This window comes from Gorilla gorilla, chromosome 19, assembly GCF_029281585.2.
Source record: "Gorilla gorilla gorilla isolate KB3781 chromosome 19, NHGRI_mGorGor1-v2.1_pri, whole genome shotgun sequence".
In the NCBI taxonomy this organism is placed as follows: Eukaryota; Metazoa; Chordata; class Mammalia; order Primates; family Hominidae; genus Gorilla; species Gorilla gorilla.
In genome coordinates this window covers 45,187,722-45,207,055 of record NC_073243.2, presented here as the reverse complement: position 1 = coordinate 45,207,055, position 19,334 = coordinate 45,187,722, and the positions used below count along the sequence as shown (strand labels likewise).

General features: G+C 41.4%; 1 protein-coding gene across 1 annotated transcript in view; it reads left to right on the top strand.

Moving 5' to 3' along the window:
* The window catches only part of CWC27 (CWC27 spliceosome associated cyclophilin), a 249,840-nt gene extending 248,692 nt beyond the window's left edge, over window positions 1–1,148 (top strand). The window contains exon 14 of the mRNA XM_019013693.4: window positions 718–1,148. Coding sequence (XP_018869238.1) covers window positions 718–880 — 163 coding nt within the window. The 3' untranslated portion in view covers window positions 881–1,148. The remainder of the gene's footprint in view (window positions 1–717) is intronic.
* The last annotated feature ends 18,186 nt before the right edge of the window (window positions 1,149–19,334 follow it).

The following is a 19,334-nucleotide window of genomic DNA, read 5'->3' as shown; positions in this document are numbered from 1 at the left end:
CGCTGATCCTAAAGATAGCTAGCTTATGACTTCTCAGGATTCCAGCATATGCTGATACCTTAAGACCAGTAAGCTTTTGATGAAGTAAGAAAGCAGGATTCGTTAGATTCGTTGTAATCAACAGTAGAAGGAAATTAGTCCATAGAGTTATGTCAAAAGTTTAGTTTCCTTTTGTATGAAGAAAATATTTTTTAAGCCAGCAAATTCCCCAGGAAAGAGAGTCATAACACCATTTGAACATCATTTTTAAATTACCTTAATGTATTCCCAACTCTTGACCCATGTAACTGCTGAAATTTTTAAAAATCAGATAGGGCTGGCTTATTGTCTTGAGTTTTGCTCTGCAACCTGACTCACTCTGGCTAAAGGAATGTGTTCTTTAAAGGAAGCAGACAGTGTCCTCTGAGTTTACTTTGAGGAACACTTCTGTATAGAACTCTTTTAACCTCCCAACAGGGGAGAAACCTCAAGTGAAGACTGAGGCAAAGAGACTCTCTACTAGAAATACAAACCAGCAGAACAAACTCCCGACATGTTTTTCAAATTTAAGGGTTTTCTGAGAAGTTGGTTTCCATGTGGTGTAAGCACCAGTAAACAACAAACCCATCTTGGTGTTCTGTATGCTTATGGTTCATTATGTCGATGATAGTAGAGTATAGAATTTCTACTGTAAGTTCCCATGCAAGAAATCACTGAACCATCTCTCTCCCTATTTAGGATGTCACATGTACTTCAGTTTGAGGATAAAAGCAGAAAAGTGAAAGATGCAAGCATGCAAGACTCAGATACATTTGAAATCTATGATCCTCGGAATCCAGTGAATAAAAGAAGGAGGGAAGAAAGCAAAAAGCTGATGAGAGAGAAAAAAGAAAGAAGATAAAATGAGAATAATGATAACCAGAACTTGCTGGAAATGTGCCTGCAATGGCCTTGTAACAGCCATTGTTCCCAACAGCATCACTTAGGGGTGTGAAAAGAAGTATTTTTGAACCTGTTGTCTGGTTTTGAAAAACAATTATCTTGTTTTGCAAATTGTGGAATGATGTAAGCAAATGCTTTTGGTTACTGGTACATGTGTTTTTTCCTAGCTGACCTTTTATATTGCTAAATCTGAAATAAAATAACTTTCCTTCCACATTACATGTTAACCATTGCAGACTGCAAGCCTGTTTGTGTCCTTTTACCCTTTTATATGAAGGCTTCCTTTTCAAGGTTTTTTTATAAGAAGTTCCTACAGAAAGAATATTTGTGGGAAACCTCCCTTTCACTAACTTCAGAATATAATAAAAGATTATAAATAAAATATAGAATATAAATATGGATGGGGTTTTTTGTATATAAATATTTCAAAATATCCAAGCCAGCACAACTCAATATCCTCATGCCTTCAGTCTTGAGGAACCCCCAAGTGAACATTCACACCTCCATGCAGGCCAGTGCCTGGGTTTTATGGGCACAGTCAAGATACTTTAACACTCTAAGTAACATCAGCCAGGCTCACTGCATGCCCAGCCTGACACCTGGCCCCCTGCCCACTCCTCTGCCCTTCTCAGCACAGCGATACCAAGAGCACATGCAGAGGTCTCATTCTGACAATAAAAACTCATTAAGAATTTAGCTTTTGATGACAATCATTCATACTCGTTTTTTGTTTTTTGTTTTTTTTTTTTTGAGACAGAGTTTCGCTTTTGTTGCCCAGGCTGGAGTGCAATGGCACAATCTCAGCTTACCACAACCTCCGCCTCCTGGGTTCAAGCAATTCTTCTGCCTCAGCCTCCCAAGTAGCTGGGATTACAGGCATGTGCCACCATGCCCGGCTAATTTTGTATTTTTAGTAAAGGCGGGGTTTCTCCATGTTGGCCAGGCTGGTCTCAAACTCCCAACCTCAGGTGATCCACCTGCCTCTGCCTCCCAAAGTGCTGGGATTGCAGGCATGAACCATTGCGACTGGCCCATACTGGTTATTTACTGTATATTATCTATATTATATATTACAGTCTGAATGCTAAAATTATATCACGGGCTAATTTCACTAACCTGATAAAATCTCACCAGCTACTTCTTTTCAGATCATGTCTCATCAGCTCTCTCTTTCAGAATGTAATCTGATAGGCTTTCTCTAGAGCATAGAGCACTGGTTCTCAAAATGTAATCCCAGATGCAACACTACAGCAGTAGCATCACTTCAGAACATGTCAGAAATGTAACTTCTTGGCCATACCACCCACCACTACCACCTCTCTTTCAGACTACTGAATCTGAAACTTTGAACCCTGAGGGCTCGTTAAACAGATGGATGGGCCTCATTCCTGGTGGTTCCACCTCTTTTGATATTGGCAATATCTAGTGAAGTTAAAAATGTGTATATCCAATAACCCAAAAATTCTAATTCTAGGTCCGAGGAATCCTAAAGAAATTCTCACATATTGCTCAAGGAGAGGAGTACTAAGTTATAAACTAAAGCATCAATCAAAGAATGGATAAATAAATTGTTGAATAGTCATACTATGGAATACTTTATAGAGGTGAAAATCAGTAAACCAGAGCTATATGTAGTAGCAGATCTTTAAAATAATGTGGAAAAAAAGGAAACCGCCTATATAAAAATTAAGACACACAATTCATTATGATATATTGTTTATGAATGTACACATATGTAGAAAAGTATAAAAACACATGTGGAAATAGTGTTTGCCTCTGAGAAGGAATTCACAGGGAGCTCACTTGTGTTTGTAATGTTTTATTTTTTAAGTGCTGGATGGTAGATACTCAGTTCTCATTTTCTGTACATTTTGGAATATCTGAAATATTTCACAATTTTTTTATGATTATATCTGGAACCTGAGGTGAGAAGACAGAAGAACCCCCAGTACTAACAAGAACCCTTTCTATTTTGCTTCAGGAAGGAGAGAGCTTCAAAGAGGAGGAGAGGGCTATGATTGAGGTGTTCTGGGAAAATGTCAACCCACTCAAATGCAGAGTGGTCAGACTCAAAGCCACCCCAAAATAAGCCAGTGCTTGGAAGTGTGTCCCATCTTCCCCTCACCATAAAGGTTATAATATTGGTTTTATTTCAGATAAAACAGAATTTCATCTTCCAAACTCACAAAGTCTCTGTTGGTTATTCTGAAACATATTACCACTAAATCTGTCTGTGTTGAAGTACCCTGTGGTTTCTCTACCATTCCTCCTGGATTGTGTCCACCTTAACCAGTGCAGTGTTATCCTGGAACAGAGGAAACCACAGACCTCCAGGGCACACATTAGAGAATACTATTTGCAGGTTTAAAAAGATAACTGAATGACAAAATTAAAACCAGTTTGGTTGAATGTTTCTCATCCTATTTTAACCACAAGGAGCAGAAAGGTCTGAAATTCCACAGAGATTAGAATTTTATCAGAAGAACTTCAACATGATAATAAAATTCACCATAAACTTAACTGAATAAGAGCAATAATAATTTTTAAAAAGCTTAAAAATGTAGTTGAATTACCTGTTCAATATTGTATGAAATGTGTTCATAGTAAACCTTTTGCAAATGTCACAGGAATGTGTGGGAGCCAAATGAATTCCCAAAACAAAAAAAAAAAATTCAAAAAACATGTTAGAAAATTAGTCTTTTAATTTTAATTTCATATTTGGGATTTTTATTTTATGTGTCTTACCCTAGGGATGTTATCCTAAGACAAGGAAGTATGTTAGCATTGGTTTTTTGTTTGTTTGTTTTGTTTTTTACATTTCTTCCTTGCTGTATGAGTTAGCATTCTTATTCATTGTCTGTGACAATGCTGCACGTTCTGGAGAGCAAAGAGAAACGCAACTCCCAGCAATTTTTTTTCTCATTTTATGACAAATCAGTTTTTCTCATGGTTGAAGTCGTTGGCAAGGTTAAAGTTTAACCCTAGACCTCTCCATTCTCAATAGGTAATTGAGGCAAATGCAGATCTCTCTAGAATTTTTAATGATATAATACAAAATGCAAGGCTTGATGAAATTTGAATTCCAAGGGAAATAATGAAACACCAAATCGTACTATTAGAAGTCCTGGGTTTGTAGAAAGAAACATTTATTCATTTATTCCCCAAAATCACTACCACCACCATCAAAGCCATAGGTGAATACTAAATGGTGTAATAATACGCATGCCCTCAGCACTCTGTATCCTCTGAGGCCACACAGTAATGCATCTGCTGCATCTAAAAATGGGGCTACCATAGAACAAGGTCATTAAAAAGTGTGAGGAGATGAGTGGTTTGCTGCTGTTTTTAGCACAAGTTCAATAAGCTATGATGTCCTTATCAAGCTGTCACTACCAAGTTCCTTGATAAGATCTGACGTGTGAGGTACATAAACCTGTTCTGTTGTAGCACTGTGGCCTGTATGGAAAAGGTTAGATAAATGCAAAATAATGCCCAAACATGCTGTTTAATCTTGGTGATAACAAGTAAGAAAATGGAGGTGTGAAGTGAGTTACCATTGAGGGTTGTATCAGTATAAGCAATTTGTCTGTAATGGGTGTAGAGAAGTTAAGAGAGGTTACATTCTTTGGCACTGTCATTCACACACACACACACAAAAGCAGGTCTAGGTTCTCTATGGCTTTGTCTCTGTTCCAATAACTCTAAACAGTTTATCAGGTGGTATCATTTCTGCTTACTAGAAAGCAGGAAGTTTAACTGTCCCAAGTATATTTTATCTCCTTTCTTCTTTTAGCTTTTACTGAAGACAAGTGAAACAGGAACCATACTGTAGAGAAATCCTTTCTAATAAAGCCTTGATGAAATTTGAATTCTGAGAGAAATAATGAAACACCAAATCTTACTAGGATGGGCTTTAGAAGTCCTGTGTTTGTAGAAATAAACATTTAGTCATTCCCTAAAATCACTACCACCACTACCAAAGCCGTAGGGGACGATCTTTGTCACAGGTGCTAAGAGTTTCATTATTCCCTGTGGAAATCCCTGTGAAAGTTGTTTTCATTGGTAGGCTGGTAAACCAGCTTTCCTTAATAAAGGAAAGAAGAGCCCTCATTTGCAGCATTTACTGATTTCCACAACATAAGTCCTCTCACCGTGGCTGATTTCAAGCCACCAAAAGTAGCTCCAGTAAACTGGTTATTTTTCCCATTCTGTTTTATTCTAGCTAAAAGTTTATACAGTGACTCTTGCATTGGCCCTAAAGAACTTACACAAAGGTTTGAACCCTTTGCCAGGATCACAGTCTTCATGCATATTTCTATTTTATGTAATTACTTCACACCGTCCTCTAAGTTCTAGCAATACCTGTACCCTACATTTTTATGGCAGTTTATATCTTTAGATTCTCTCTTGATGGAGTTTTCCAAAACCACTTGCCTCACATTTATTTTTCCCCTGCTTCTTGTGTTTTTTGCCCCAATTAGTCATATGTCCAATTCAAGACGCAACCAAATCTTACAGGGGGGAAAAAAACAGCGTTGGGTGGGGAAAGGAAAGAAATGTAATTATAGTTCTTTGAATTATTCCAGGTAAGTAATAATGTATAAATTCATTATTTAATTTATTTTAAACTGTATTTTGGGTTGGGGGTGAGAAATCCTACCTGAAAAGGAAAGATGACTGGCTTCTAAATGAAATGCAGACAGGAGTCTGGTCTCTCTCTTTTCCACATCTGCTGGGAATTATTTTCTTAAGTTAGATCATGGTGCTAATTCATGTTAAACATCTTCTGGAGGCTTTCTTCACAGCACCAGTCAGAAAGAAGCTGTTCTTGGTCTTTTAGGAAATTATTATTTTCTCATTCTCATGATGCCAAAAATGATAGTCATTGCTAAAGTTATGGCACTTTTTAAAAGTAATCAGGATAATTTTAAAAGCAGGACACTCAAGTGACTTTCCTATTTATTTTCTGAATTTACTCTAGAGATTTATTATGATATTCAAACACTTTAATAAGAATATATTTGAGGCCAGAAGCGGTGGCTCATGCCTGTAATCCCAACACTTTGGGAGACTGAGGCAGAAGGATCACCTGAGGTCAGGAGTTCGAGACCAGCCTGGCCAACATGGTGAAACCCTCTCTCTACTAAAAATACAAAAATAAGCCAGGTGCAGTGGCTCACATCTGTAATCCCAGCACTTTGGGAGGCCAAGATGGGTGGATCACCTGAGATCAGGAGTTCGAGACCAGCCTGGCCAACATGGAGAGACCCCATCTCTACTAAAAATATAAAATTAGCCGGGCGTGGTGGCACATGCCTGTAATCTCAGCTATTCGGGAGGCTGAGGCAGGAGAATGGCTTGAACCCAGGAGGCAGAGGTTGTGGTGAGCTGAGATCATGCCATTGCACTCCAGCCTGGGCAACAAGAACGAAACTCTGTCTCAAAAAAAAAAAAAAAAAAAGAAGCAGCCGGGCCTGGTGGCACGCACCTGTAGTCCTAGGTACTCAGGAGGCTGAGGCAGGAGAATCCCTTGAACATGGGAGGCGGAGGTTGCACCGAGCCGAGATCATGCCACTGCACTCCACCCTGGGCAACAGAGCGAGAATCTGTTTCAAAAAAAATAAAAATAAATAAATAAATTAATTAATTAAAAAGGCCAGGCATGGTGGCTCATGCCTGTAATCCCAGCACTTTGGGAGGCCGAGGCGGGCGGATCACGGGGTCAGGAGATCCAGACCATCCTGGCTAATGCGGTGAAGCCCCATCTCTACTAAAAATACAAAAAATTAGCCGGGCATGGTGGCGGGCACCTATAGTCCCAGTTACTCGGGAGACTGAGGCAGGAGAATGGCGTGAACCCGGGAGGTGGAGCTTGCAGTGAGCCAAGATCGCGCCACTGCACTCCAGCCTGGGTGACAGAGCAAGACTCCGTCTCAAAAAAAAAAAAAAAAAAAAAAAGAATATATTTGAAATGAAGCATACCATGTATGGAAAATAAATGACTAAAGTATATGTTGTATGGTTCATTCTCAACAGCTGTGAGTAAACTTACAATTAGAAGGTTTCCTTCTTTTTGTGTGGTGTGTATTATTTTTTAATTTGCAATTTTAAGGAAATATTTTATTTAGAATAAGAGGAATATGACCATTTTATTTCTATTACAAAACTTTGTAATAATACTATATTATTGGCGTCAGTGAATAGACTAATTAAGAATGGGATACTATTTCCCAAGGAACAAAAGAATTCAACAAGTGATTTTTAAATTAATTTGGAAAAGTTATACATGATATTATGTGAGGACTAGATCCATTTCAGAGTGAAATTCCATAATGTCCATCAAACCTAACATGTCCAAAATGTAACTGTCATCTACACTTCCCAGCCCTGCCTCCACCAAACCTGCTTCCTCTGTAATTTTCCCATCTCCATTATGGGCAATGTGATAATTGCTTTTCCCATCTCCATTATGGGCAATGTGATAATTGCATTGCCCATAATGCAATTTCCAGTTGCTCAGGCCAAATAGCTTGGATTCCAGTCTTTATCTCACACATTCAGTCTGTTATGATATTCTGTTGACTCCACCTTCAAAATATTTCCAGAATTTTACCATTATTTGCTACTTCCCACTGCTACCACCCTAGTCAAAGGGACCATCAACTGTCATGTGGACTGCTATAATAAACTTTCACCCTTTTTTTCCTATAATTTACTATTAACATAGAAGCCAGTTAAACTTTATAAAACAAGTCATGTTGTTATACTTATCTGTTCAAAACCCTTCAATGATTCCCCATTTAATTCACAGTAAAAGCCTAGGTCCTTACAGAGGCCTAAGGCTCTTTGTAGTTACCACTTCTTCCTCTCAGTCTCTCTGACTTTCTCTCTTACTACCTTCTCCATCACTTATTCTGCACCAGCCACACTATCCTTCCTGCTGTTCATCAAGTAAGCTAGGTGTGTTCCATCTCAGGGCCTCTGCAATGGCTGTTCCCTCCACCCGGAATACTGCCCCCAGGATGTCCACAGGGCCAACTCCCTCAGTTCCTTCAAGTCTTTACTCAAATGGCACCTTCTCAATGAGGCCTACAATAATTACTCTACTTTAAAATTCCAGCCACCCCTCCCACGTGCTCAGTCTCTCAATCTCCCTGTTTAGTTGTATTCAATAGCGCTATTAACTCCCACGTACTTTGCCTTATTTGCTTAATTCTTACAAACAACCCCATGAAGTAGGGACTCTTGCTATCAATTGTACAGATGAGGAAACTGAGCCTTAAAGAGGTTAATTTATTCTTTAGCATCCTCTCCTGCCCATGAAGGAAAGGATTTCTGTCAGTTTCATTCACTGTTGTTCCAGTGCCTAGAACCCTGCCTAGCAAATAGTAGACACTTAATAAATATTTGTTGAATTAATGACTAAACCCCTCAGGATCCAATGTAGGGTTATTACATATATTATAGTTTAATGTCACCATCATTTCATAAAGATAGGACACGTTTACACTAAAAATGAAGGAAGGATACAACCTCACTTCAGGGACTGCTCTAACAATTGAATAAATGTAACTTTAGGGAAATACCACCACAGTCTTTTTCTCATTTAACATAAGACACTTTGTCACAGATGGGCTGTAATTCCTGAGATTACAAAGAATTGAGGGCCAGCATGTGATGTATACAAAGCAAGGCTGTAAGGCTTCAGACCTGCAACTGATTTAATAGGCAAATGATACAACCTCTTGACATCTGTTTCCTCCTGTCTCAGATGGGAACAGTCACAGCTGCCTTACCTACCTGTCAAGGTGTTGTTACAGTCAAAAGAAAGAATAGACAAGAAAACCAAGCTTTTACAAAGGTAAAGCCCCTGTAGTGGTAAGTGCCAACGTTTAATAATGGATATTTACTTGATGCCAGACTCTTGTCTAAGCACTTTATCAACTCATTTAATCCCTATAAACAACTCTATGAAGTAGGCTCTATTACCGTTTCCATATCACAAATGAGGAAGAGACTTGAGGCTTACAGAAGTTAAATAATTTGTCCAAGTCACATGGTAAGCAGAGGAGCTGATGTACAAAACAAGACTAACTTCCAGAGTTTCTGCCCTTTGTCACTGGACTGCAGAGCCTCTCACTACACAAGCCCAACTGTTTTCATTATATACCTTGGATTCACCTCTGGAGTTCAGGATCTAATGGGGTTGAGGAGGAGGACAATTCCCAAAAATAAAAAGACAAAACACAGCGATTTCCGTTGAAAAGTATTATACATGTAGAAACTAAGTGAATGCCAGAATGAAGCAAGAGATGGGTTTAGTGGGATTAATCTAGAACTGCTTTGTGGCAGACAGAATTCTGAACATAATTTGAAAGAAAGGGAAAACATGGCATTGAGGAGACAGGTCATGTTCCAGGTGGGGAGAAGGTTGTGCAGACAAGTTATTAAGACAAATGTCGGAGACAGCAATGTGTCTACATGATGCCAAAACATCTGGTCAATTCAGTTTAAAAAAAAAAAAAAAACCTCCATCAATGCAGTGAATTTCTTCAGTCAATCCAGATGTTTGGCATCTTGTAGACAAAACATCCAGATGATGAACTGAAGATTTGACAGAATTGACTGGATTAACCAGATGTTATAGCATTGTATAGACATAGTGTCAGGCCGTTTGCTTGGCTGAAGCAGAGTCCAGCTGTAGAGGAGATAGAAGGCCCAAGCAGAGAGGCGGGATTTGGAGGAGAGGACCTGGAGATTGGATTTGATGAAATTGGTAGCTGCTGGAAGAGGAGGGTGATGGAAATGATGCTTAAGGAAGAGAATTCTGTGTAAAGAGGGGAAAAAAATGCTGAAAGGAAAAGTTGTAGACAGGAAAAAGGATATTAGAAGAGTGCAGGTGTGTGTGAGGTAATTAAAGCCTGGACCAGACCCAGGCCTCCGAAGGCAACAGGAAGAAGCAGATCTGAAAAACATTACAGAAAAAGAACAGGAAGTCATGATGGGCTAGACAAGGGAGTGAAACTGCACATCACCCCAAGGCTGGAAACTCTGAGGCCTGGGAAAGCAGCCGCTGTCAGCCTCATCCCAGTAATGAACCAAAGGACCCCTCCGACGGCCTCACATCCAAGGGCTACAGCCAGGCCTACAGCCAGAGGGAACTCAGAGACCACAACACAACCCTCATATTCAGGTTCCTTAATTATTTTAATGCTACCTAAATTGAATTCCCTTTAAGCCCAGTTTCATGAAGTGACCAAGAATGCTAGATTAGGATTATCAGGTAGAAACAATTTCAGTGAAAAGTCTTAAAAAACTAAGATGTAAAGTCTTAAAAAACTAAGATGTATAAGTAAATTAGATAAAATGAGATTATGAGAAATTGCACACCACCTGTTACCTGACAGATTAGCATTAGAGAAGCCTATTAACAGGCAGGAATAAAAGGCTGAATTCAAGAATTTATGATACTTTTTAAATCTCTAATTTATGAAACTTTAGAAGGTACAAGTCTTGGTTTACATATTTCACAGAACTTTTTAAAATTCCAAATATCGTATTTGATAAGAATCAAGTTGATCTTGTAGTCACAAATTCCACTTTATTAGGATTTAAACTGTAATAGTTATATGATAGAGTATGCTCCATCTTATTTTTTAAAATTCTCAATATCCATACACTTGACGGTTTTGCAATTTTGCAGTTTCAAATATTTTTTAGCCCCAGGCCTATCAGCCCACACAGCCAGTTGTGTGCCCTTTATAAATACACCCAGATTTTCTCAAACTACTCCTTTGTTTATTTCAACAGAGAAAGAACCTTCAATAGAGACTAATCTCTCTTTGTTCATGGATTGGTACTGCATTGAGAATCTATCTCCATCCTGCTCCCAACAACACAGAATGTGAAATCGTAAATGTATTAATGTGCTTCAGAATCACCCTGCAGGAAGTGGAGGGGCAGGAATCTTGTCAAAATCAGTTTCCCAGGCCTCAGAAATGACAAGTCCGTTGATCTGGGTAGGGGTCCAGGAATCTGTTGCGTTTGTTTCTTTTTGAATAAGCTTACTCAACTAATTCTGATGCCTATTTTCTGAAAATCAGAAATCAGACTTAGACACTGCCCTAGAGCAGAAAACTGAAAGAATGAAAAACATCAAATGGACGTGAGAATCTTAAATGGCAAAATAGGCTTTTTTTTTTAATCAAAGACTCACATTCTCTTAGGTATTTCTTTATGTAATGAGCCCCTATGTAAATTTACCATATTCTTTGATATGCAAAATTTTTCACAGAAACTGCATAACATCAAATACACCTATACAGAGAAGCCAAGAAGACAAGTAGGACAGCTTGTCTGTTCCCAATTCCCAGAACTTCCTACTACACCCCTTCCTGAACATAATGTTTACATGATGGGAAAATGCAATTAATGATCTTGGTAAGTCTTTCTAGTGCTCCAAGTTTAAGTCAGTCACTTATTTATAAGACAGAAAATAAAAATATTTCACATCACTGAAACAATGAGTGATTTCTCCAGGTATTTAAATATAGCCTTCCAATAGCAATTATTTTATAATAAAGATCTCAAACTTAGTAGACAGCAAATAGTTATTCGAAAAGCTAATCAGTGAAACGTCCCCTATCAAAGCATCAAGATTAGAGTATTTGTTCTCTACCTATAATCATATAACTGCCTCTTTTTTGGCAGCACAAACTATACCTACAAGAAAGATTAGTGGATTTTTGTCTGGTACTATAGTTCCATTTGCCTTAAACCTGACTCATTTTCCTAAACTTCTTTTTCCCAAAGATATAGGAAAGAAAATAAGAAATTTGGAGAATTTTACTAGAGACTCTTCATTACCTACGATGTTACAATTAAAAGTCTAATTTATCAACTTGCTTTGAATGATGCTTTTGAAACACATCAAGAATTTTATATGTAAGCCAAGTGGTTTTGACTTGAGTAGTAATTCTTTCCCACTTATCCATTCTCCTGCTACCTTCAAATCACATCTAGCAACCACAGGAAATGGTCTCATGCCTAGTGGGAGGGAGTTAGGACCAGAGAGGATTGCAAAAGAAAACCCTTAGGAATTTTCAGAACATATACAACATCAGTACCTGTGTTCTGAAACAGGTTAAAACAGAAAGAAAGATTCACTTCCACTGATCTCTTTCTTATCCCCCACATAAAAATATTAACCTTCAATATCTCATCTGAACCATAATATTGATCAGGGTAAGAAATAAACAGAAGATTCTTCTTTCACAAATTTCATTGATTCTACTACTTTAGTAGAATCATAGAATGCCTTTTGAGGCTTTTGAGCTTTTTCGCATCAGGAGTATTGCTAGTCCATAGGCTGTCTTTGTATGAATTGGAAAACGGTAGCCGGTCCCCAAGGCATTTTACTTCCATATGTCAGAAAATTGTGATAATATACTTACTTTGTTAAAAAGAAACACTACTAAATCTGCAAGAAAAAAATCATCATACTAAATATCAAAGCTATGTTGTTTGTGATGTGAATTATGTTTTTTAGACATGGCACCCTTATGCAGTGCTTACCTGTACAGCTCTTCCTCCCTCCGCCTTCACTGTCAGTCTTCTGCATTTGCTAGCCAGCCCAAATGCTCCTTAGACTCGTACTGAAATTCTGTTAAACGGCTCTCACGAAAACCACTCATGCTGTTCTTCCTGCCAAATCCAAGTCTACCTTCTTGGAATTATTTGCCTTCTCTTAATCCTGATTCTCTTCCTCCCTTTCCTACCAGCAATTCTTGTCCTGCACCTGTTTTCTGTGGAGTCCATTCTTAGACTTCAGTTCTGAGGAATCTGGTCAGTCCTCCCTGAGATAAAATGGTCCTCATAGCTAACAGGTTTAGCATAGTGGAAGCTTCAGATGCTGTCTTTTCCACATGCCTTAACTTGTACCACTTCACTGTTTCCCACAGTGAAGATTCCAGTCAAATACTTGCCTTCCTGTAAAAACTTAGGGCACAGCCCTCCAGACTTAGTGACATAATCTGTGACTTGAGCCATATGTTGTTCCATGTCATCTGCAGAGGCCCATGGCTTGTTCCTAAAAAAGACCTACAAGTCAGACTCCATAGGAACTAAAGAGTCCTCAGTGCAATTGAGAGACAGGGCTAGCTGGATTTTCTAGGCCAACTAAGAATCCCTAAGCCTAGCTGGGAAGGTGACCACATCCACCTTTAAACACGGGGCTTGCAACTTAGCTCACACCCGACCAATCAGGTAGTAACGAGAGCTCACTAAAAAGCTAATTAGGCAAAAACAGGAGGTAAAGAAATAGCCAATCATTTGTTGCCTGAGAGCACAGCAGGAGGGACAATGATCAGGATATAAACCCAGGCATTCGAGCCAGCAACGGCTACCCTCTTTGGTTCCCTCCCTTTGTATGGGAGCTCTGCTTTCACTCTATTAAATCTTGCAACTGCACTCTCTTCCGGTCCGTGTTTGTTAGGGCTGGAGCTGAGCTTTCGCTCGCCATCCACCACTGCTGTTTCCCGCCATTGCAGACCCGCCACTGACTTCCATCCGTCCAGATCCAGCAGGGAGTCCGCTGTGCTCCTGATCCAGTGAGGCACCCATTGCCGCTCCTGATCAGGCTAAAGGCTTGCCCTTATTCCTGCACAGCTAAGTGCCTGGGTTTGCCCTAATGGAGCTGAACACTAGTCACTCGGTTCCACGGTTCTCTTCCATGACCCATGGCTTCTAATAGAGCTGTAATACTCACCGCATGGCCCGAGATTCCATTCCTTGGAATCCGTGAGCCCAAGAACCCCAGGTCAGAGAACACAAGGCTTGCCACCATCTTGGAAGCGGCCTGCGGCCAGTTTGGAAGCGGCCCGTGGCCATTTTGGAAGCAGCCCGCCACCATCTTGGGAGCTCTGGGAGCAAGGACCCCCTGGTCACACAATCGCTGAACTACAGCCCTCTGCTTCTGGATCCCAACTTTCTGAAGCACTGTGGGGAAGATGGTTCTTCACCAATCCTGCAATCCAACGGCCACCCAGTAAAATGAGGAACAGACATTCTTCCCAGCCCTGTGGGCTAGACGAGTAGCTAGTGTCTCTTCTATAGGTTGGTAATGGTTCCAGGTTGTAGAATGAGGTCTTCATGACTTACTGGGCTGTGGCATCATTGGGTTCCTGGATGACATTCTAATATGGTCCATGACCTGCCTTAAGCTCCTGGGTAAACCCTCTCTTCATGCATAATGTGGATAATGTATTTAGCGTCTTTCTCCAAAGAAAATCTCTATGCTAACAAGGGTTAGTAGTGTGCTGGAATGGTACACTCACCTCTCTTGCGCATGGTAGCTCACCCCCTACTCCCTTTAACTATCCAAAACACTCGATGTCTCCTGAGGCTTGTTTAATAATAGGGCCTTTCTTCCCTCCTGACAATCCCATCAAGAACCACCTTTAAAAAGACAGCTATTTAAAAATCTGTGACACTCAAAAAAGTCTTCCAACATATGAATGCCAGCTCTTTTTGTCTTTAATCCTCTATTTTTCTTACTGTTGGTAAGTAAAACTTATGGGGAGGGGAGGGGGGTTTGTTTTTATTTTGTTTTTTTATAAGTGCACTTTTTCTTCAACCACCTTATATGCAGGAAGTGAAGTAAATATTGACGTAAAAACATTAAAGCACCTTCAAAAACCAAGTAGTTTTTCCCCTAGAATTACTGTACAACTAGAAAATGGCCTTGGTTGTCATTGACCTTGGTTTAATGCCTGGTTAAACCCTAAGGAAACTGCTTCCAAGACAGGATTTAGATGCTCCAGAAGTTGTTGGAATGTGGTGCACAAAAAATATTTCATATCCTGGTTTACTTGCCTGAAGAACCTCCATGAAGTAGACTCTATACAGGAAACAATTCCATCTTCCAGAGTGAATATTCACTCATTTGCTTTTCCAGCCAGGAGATTGGAAGAAGCCAGCAGGCAATGTAGTCATTTGGTAATGTTCTTCCTACTGCCAAGATGGATTAATGCTGGGAGACCTTACAACGGGTGAGTAATCGGTAGTGCGTGCAGGCCCTCGGAGATCCCTGAGGTGTGATTATTTTCATGCGTACATTTCTGTCATCATCCTCCAAAGGGTGCTTTGTCATTTCCTTCACTCTTTCCTCACTGGACTCTCAAGTCTGTATTACAAGGATGACATGATTTCCAAGTCATTGCCAATCTCCTCAAACTGAGTTGGTGAGCACTTTAAGGACATTGCTAAAATGTGAGGGTTGTACTAACAAGATTACTCTGGTTTCCCTTTAAATGATTCTGGAAAAGTATGAATAGTTGTTTATTAAAATATGATTTAGAACCTAATCATCCCCTAGGTCCACTGCCTTGTTTACTATGTTCCTACCTAATCCTCAGGTTGACATTAAGATGGCATGGACCTATTAAGATCTCAGACTATGAGCAACTACATTGAAACAACAATGTAAATATGTAAGATGTGAGTTTTAAAATTAATTGCACTTTGCATTTTTTAGCATTACTATCATTTACTCCCTGAGCTGCTCTCACCGCCACCACTCCAACTCTTCAACTTGTGTTCAACTCCCTTCTGGAAGTAAACAGGCCTGTGAAATGGGAAATCAGACATCAAAAGAGCTCACACTCTAACCTTTTGTTCAAGTTCTGTCCCTGCCACCAACTAGCTGGGAGTCCTTAGAGGATATACCTAAACTTTCTGAGTTTAAAGTATAAAATGATTAGCACAATGATCAATAAATGCTAACCACGACAGCATTAGTTTAGTAATGTCTATTATTAATATTATTTCCTCCTTCAGCCAAAGCTTGAGTAGTATAGAATCCTTGTCTAATATTGGGTTCCAGACTCCTATAAGCTTTACCTTACATCTCTACTTTGCTGGCTGAGCAGGTAACCAAATGGATATAAGCTCAGCAGAGCTATACAGCCATCTTGGATCCTCCTGTTACTCTCGCCACTGGTGGTTCTTGGACCAGAGCCCAAAACCCTCTCTCTGTGTTTTAGGTACCTGCTAAGCTTTTTCCTACTGGTTACTCAGGAGGTTAGATGCTTCTGTCCTCTTCCCAGATCCCTTCTGCTCTGAGTCCCAGGTATTAAGGCTATCTCCAATAGCAGGGCTAGAATTTTAGAAGACTGGGCCAAACGTATCTCTGAAACCTGGGAAGCTCTTAGCTTGATCCCTCAGAGGGCTCCCCAGGGATCAGTCTTCCACAGTTCTAAAAGCAACCCCAACCCCGCGTATGCTGTGTCGCCTAAGCTGGGTGCTGCTGCTGATTTGAGGTGGTCCAAGCCATAAGCCAGAGGCCCTGCTCTGGCTGATGTTAGAATCACTCAAAAACTTCGAAAAACACAGATGTCTGTCCCACTCCCAACTCTGGGACTCGATATTTTTAAAAGTTTCCTGGGTAATTCTGATGATGAATGCCAGTTTGAGAAGCTCTGATTTGAGCAGCTACCAAACATCCCTATCTATTCCTCCCATGTCTTGGAACTGGACTATCTTTCTGAGCTACATAAACCTGCTGCTGTTTCTTCTAAATCCTGTTAGTTGTTGACTCTGGTTATGAACTCCAAACAGGTGATAGGGAATCAAGCTGCTGATTGTGGCTTAGGAGCCTCTTCTCCCCACACTCAGACCCTTGATCCCAAAAAACATTAAAGATATCATATTTCACCCAAAGAAATATAATCAAGTGAGAACAGGGGTTGTAGAATCAGTAGCAGCTAGTGTGGAACAATGGATGTGAGTTCAAAAGATTTAAAGGCCTGAGACTCCAACAGTGATCCAAAGCAGATAAAAGGCCCTTCTCCCTGCCAAGGCAATCTAACGTGCTGTAGCACTTACTGTACTGGTGAACTTCATGAAGCAACCCTAGTGAGACCTTTGTTTTGTAAGGGAAAAGAAAACAGAAAGATTGTGACAAGCCTTGATGTGATTAAAACAAATGAGCAGAGCAATATGTTTGTAGGTATTGTTGAGAGGTGCCGGTGCTGCCCACCTGACCCAAACTCCAGCTCTATCTCCGTCCATCTCTGTGTTCCGGGTACTTTCTTACACCCTGCCCACTGGACCATAGGCCTCTGTGGTTCACTGGTTAACGCTTGCCTAATCAGCTAGACAAACACAGGACGGGACAGCTGGGCGCTGAGCTGCCAGGGCACATGTGGGAGCTGCTTCAAGACTGACCACGAGACCAAATTAATCTAAGAACCTGTTGCAAGAGCAAATGCTGTGAAGGCAAGATGGAGGTGTCCCTCGGGGCCCAGTGGCTTCTCAGTGAATGGGCTTCCATTCTTCTTTTCTTCTTGACCAGCCTAAAAACAAGAGGCTGGCCTCACAGAGGATTCTTCTTAGAAGATATTGCAGAGCCACTTATAAGACCAAGGTATTTCACAGCCCAATATCCTTACTGACATCTCAGACCACCCCTCTCCCCACCTTCTTTTAATCACTTTCTTTTCTCCTCCAGGGCACAAACAGCTTTTATGCAAATTATCTCTCAGGACAGGTGTGAGGGCTTTCCGCAAAGAAAGACTGATCGCATCCAAGGTCCTTTATCCCTTAGAGGGCTCCCCAGGGATAAGCAACCTGTTCTGCCCCAGGGCTGCCAGACGCCCAGTTTTCCCGCTGTCTCTCATCACAGGGGGCGGTGGGGCGCGCCCGCCTCCAGGCTGGCTCTGGACCCGGGGCCCCGCCACCTTCCAGCAGCGGGCGCAGAGAGCCTTCCGGTTACCCCCAAAGCTGAGGATTGCAGTGTTCTAGCAATGGATGAAATCCTTTTTAACCGACTGTAATAAAAATAAGATTGTGAATAACATGTGACTATAGACCTCCATAAAACTGGCGGCTGTGAAACCCACATTTTAAGAAGCATGGCCTCTCTCTCGAAGTGGCTTCCAGTGACGGTCCAGGATCTACTTCACCCTTTTTGGCTCGGGTACTGGAACAGGTCTCGGCCAAACTACTGTCTCACCGCCATAGTGATAATCATCTTTAAAAGCACAGCTAGTCGGTGCGCGACCACTGCGCGGTACAATAAGAACCTGTCGAGGGAGGGACCACGGCAGGCGACTGGGAGCTTGTGGACTGCCAGGGTCTGGAGCGGGCCCGGCCAGCCCGCCGCTGCGCATGCGCCACCCAGGCCGCTGGCCGGAGAAACCTAGTGGCGGCAGGAGGCTGGAGGCGGGAGGCTGGGAGTACGCGGGGGAAGCTGGAAGCGGGAAGCGGGAAGCGGGGAGACGCGAGGTGGGGGCGGGGCGGGCCAGACATTGGGGGCGGGGCGCACCGGCGTCCCGGCTGGGCGTGACGGGCGAGACCCCAGCCCGGTCGCGGCGTCTGAGATTGCAATCTCGTCTGGGGCACTCTCGCGCCTCGCCCCTACCCGACTTCTTTTCAGGGATTAGTTCTGACTTCATGATTAATCAGCACTTTCTGGTTTCCTTAGGGTGACGTCATCTCTGCTCAGAGATAAAACAGGCTCCTCTTTGAGGGTTGCGGGCCGCCTGGGGGCCCGGGTCCGGGAGGCTGTCCCGGGGACTGCGCCCCGCCCACAGGCGACAGCCAGATCGCGCTGCCTGTCCCTCGAACGCTGGGTTCCCTGGCCACAGCGCGTCTTGTTTATTGCTTTTGCGGACTGGTTAAATGCAAAAGCTCAAGGTTTTCTTTCTTTTTTCCGTAATTATAAAAGTAGGACATGCTCTTTTAAAGGGTGGAAAATTACAAAGAAAAAAGTAATCACCCAAAGCCCCACCCTCTAGACTCAACCTCTGTTAACGTTGATGCATTTCCTTCCTGTCTCCCCCCACAACCCCCTTTCTTTGCAGCAGATCTTCAGGTTTTTAACGTCATTTAGTCATGTTATATCATTTTGTAGCCTACCTTTTTCACTTATATTGTGGCAGAAACTTTTTTGTGCTTTTTTCAAACATTGCTTTAAAGATCATAAAGAGTCTCTTTAGTGGAGGTATCATCAAGTACTTAAATACTATTTCCGTTTATGAGCATCTAAGACGTTCTCAGTTTTTACTAGTGTATGAGGTAGACCATCCCTTCACCCTTACTTATATTTGCCAGGGTTTGATGGTTGGTGGAGCATACAAGCCCAAACTAAAAATTTGATCAAATATATGTCAAATTGTGAGCAAAACTTGAAAGCTTCTGCTCTTTTCTATATTGCTAATGATAGAGAACCTGGGCAGAAGCTGATTATTTGCAGGATGAGCTTTTGTGCCTGTGAAGGAAGGCCCTGACCTGAATGGGACGTGGAGAGTTTTGCAGTGGAGATGGAGGCTGGTGGCAGAAGGCAGAATGAGAAAGAGGGGCCAAAGAAAAGAAAGTCAGCTGGCGCCTAAAGGAAAAACTCCCCATGAAGATAA